The sequence below is a fragment of the Aplysia californica genome, unplaced genomic scaffold (genome assembly GCF_000002075.1).
Source record: "Aplysia californica isolate F4 #8 unplaced genomic scaffold, AplCal3.0 scaffold01217, whole genome shotgun sequence".
Classification (NCBI taxonomy): Eukaryota; Metazoa; Mollusca; class Gastropoda; order Aplysiida; family Aplysiidae; genus Aplysia; species Aplysia californica.
This window is the reverse complement of record NW_004798487.1, coordinates 107,113-110,051: the sequence shown is the minus strand read 5'-3', so window position 1 is coordinate 110,051 and position 2,939 is coordinate 107,113. Positions and strand designations below refer to the sequence as shown.

Genomic DNA, 2,939 nt, shown 5'->3' with positions numbered 1-2,939 from the left:
CACTCCTTCTTTTCCTACCACCCTCCCCATTTTAGTCACAGCCTAAAAAAAACCCTTTAAAATCTCACCATAGTAGAAACCGTTGCACACACAACGAGAATCGATCCAGGACCCTCCGTTCAGACAGCGATTCAGCTGATAGGGAGTGCAGTTCGGGTTATTCACACAGAAGGCGGGGTTGATTGGACCCGGATTTGCCAACCGGGCGGTGTAAATCATACACATAGCTGTTGAGCCTGGAAAAGGAACATACAACACCAGCATACCCTCCTGAGTTCTCCCTGCCATAGCTATACACTGTGAAGGCGACTTGAAATGCTTGGAGACAGTTGTGACCATAGACCTTTCATCCAGCACCAGCTGGTCCTTGGGGACTTTAGAAGCTGTAAAGGCTTGGACTGTCTCCAGCGGGACCGGTATTGGCGGGTTCCCCGAGCTCGAGCACAAGGCAAAGGTCAGGGTCACGATCAAGGTGAAGGTCACAAAAGAGGAAGGGTTGAAGGTGAATGGCATGGTGGACGGCGTCGAATTCCTCCTAGAAAGATAATTGTGGTGGTCTTCTGGGCTGATTTCTTCAATAAAGACCTGTGGAATGTGGAGACAAAACATATTTTTATGATTGATCAGATTTGTAGATTTGAAGAACTCTTTTTTTCCGAAACTTGGAAAGTAAACTTTGGTGAGCGCTTTATTTCACCAAGATGATACCTATAACGTGGATCGGTCTGGGGAAATCAGGATTATGTCGCCTCTGGTCCATTTTGACTTTTTGTGCTTTAAATATAATTATACACATATTATGATATACACATGTGTATAACATGTAGGTATGTGCTATCGTGGTGAAATCAGACGCTCGTCACAATTGACAGATCAAGTTTTGGAAAACCACTCTTTGTTTGTAAAGGAATTTATTTTACAAATACCAAATGTTAAAACTATATTCTGCTCATTGAGGAATCAATCAGACTGACGTCATCTGCGTGCGACGGCGAAGGGCCTAACTTCTTTGTTTGTTTGTTTGTTTGTTTGTTTGTTTGTTTGTTTGTTTGTTTGTCTGTTCGTTTTCGTCACGTGCCTTGATTTTATTGCTGATAATTTGTAGGTTACCTAAAAATGTGTCAACATGGGGTTGGTTATCATGCTTCAAGAAAAATAAAACAAGAAAAAAGGGGACTTGTTTGGTCTGTGATGATGATGATGATGATGATGATGATGATGATGATGATGATGATGATGATGATGATGACGATGATGATGACGATGATGATGATGATGATGAGGATGATGATGATGACGATGATGATGACGACGATGATGATGGTGATGATGATGATAAAGATGACGATGATGATGTATGGCGGTAACGATGATGCTGCTGTAATGCTGGAAATTATGTGCAAGTTAATCTTGGTGTTAGTTTATTTTTTCGTAAGGCTCTTACTCTAGATCCGTCAGGCTGTCCCACATGTTGCACCTCAAACACTGGGCCCAAACATTAACGTAAGAAGCACGAAAAAAGAGAGGGAAAATACAGAGACGATACGTCATGGCCATCTGCGGGTGAGATTTTCCCAATTTTTACTCAGTTTGACCATATAGTTTTTCCTCTCCATTTTTGAAACCTACATCCATTTCCATCAAAGTTTTGAGCGTCCGCTTCAATCAATTATATTTCAAAGTCATTTAAAAATTGGTTTTTAAAAAAATATTTTGCAATTTTGGGTCATGTTTTTAAATATTTTCTTAATTTTTTCCAAATATTTATTTTTTCGACTTTAAATTACATCTTCTCTTTTATTTTCCATCTGAATAGCTTCATTTTTTTACACAGTGTACATCCATTGGAGACCTATACTGAAATAGAGCCCTTTTTGAAGATACTCTAAGATTAAAATTACAATCAGTGTTTTTGTTGGGAATTTTGAGATTTTTTTGCTCTTTATCTATGTACACATTTCCAGAGTCCATAATCATTTTCTTAATCATAATATTACAAATCTGGCGTTATTTCTTCATTACATAGGTGTTGTAGTTTGTACTTGCTAAAAATGAAAGCCAACGGACGTAAACTAAGAGAGAAGATAGCTTTTGAAATTTGATGAAATTATCCAATATGGCGGATGTTTGCTTGGTTACCATGGTAACCATGTGCTTATAATAATAAATAATTACTTGAATTAATTCTTTAATGTCTGACTAATATGAATATATCATCTTTGCTGCATATAGTCAAGGGATATGGATTTTAAAAATTCCACCTGCAGATGGCCATGTAAAGTAATTTACGCCCCCATCTACACCTAGATACGATCACACAGGAGGCGGGCTGCCACGGTGCTTCCTGCCATGACCAAAGATTTTTTCTTTGTCAATGTCGCTGTTTTATAATAATAATAATAATAGATAGCATTTGTATAGCGCATATCCCCGCTCAGCAGCAGGCTCTATGCGCTTTACACTATATTATTACCCCAGCAGACCATAGAACACTCCGAAACATTCTCAGCTTCACGGGAAGCATACAGTGCAAGCAGCCGATTAAGCGCTCAAATACTAACAAACTGACAAGATCTTTCGCTGTCTATAGCTGGGTACCCATTCCCACCTGGGTGAAGTGAGGAAAATTCGTGTAAAGTGCCTTTCCCAAGGACACAACGTATGGCCCTTGACGGGATTCGAACCCACGACCTTACGGTTGCGAGTCCGAGAGCCTAACCACTAGGCCACCGACGCCACTTTTCCCACACCTCTCCATTTACCGCCACCCATGGACCCGAATTAGATCATTTAAAAGGTGGGGTTTGATTCTGTCTGATAGGTTTAACCCAAGACTGAACGTCCAAGCAGAAAGACAGAGTTGTAAGATAAAAATTATCCGTACTTGCGAATCGAGCAAGGGTGTCCTGTATTCGACAACGAAGTGCCTAACTGCTACA

At 40.0% G+C, this 2,939-nt stretch overlaps 1 protein-coding gene across 1 annotated transcript in view; it reads left to right on the top strand.

The window, feature by feature from the left end:
* The window catches only part of LOC101849103 (dynein heavy chain 10, axonemal-like), an 8,252-nt gene extending 7,705 nt beyond the window's left edge, over nucleotides 1-547 (top strand). Inside the window, exon 6 of the mRNA XM_013090311.1 lies at nucleotides 326-547. Coding sequence (XP_012945765.1) covers nucleotides 326-547 — 222 coding nt within the window. The remainder of the gene's footprint in view (nucleotides 1-325) is intronic.
* The last annotated feature ends 2,392 nt before the right edge of the window (nucleotides 548-2,939 follow it).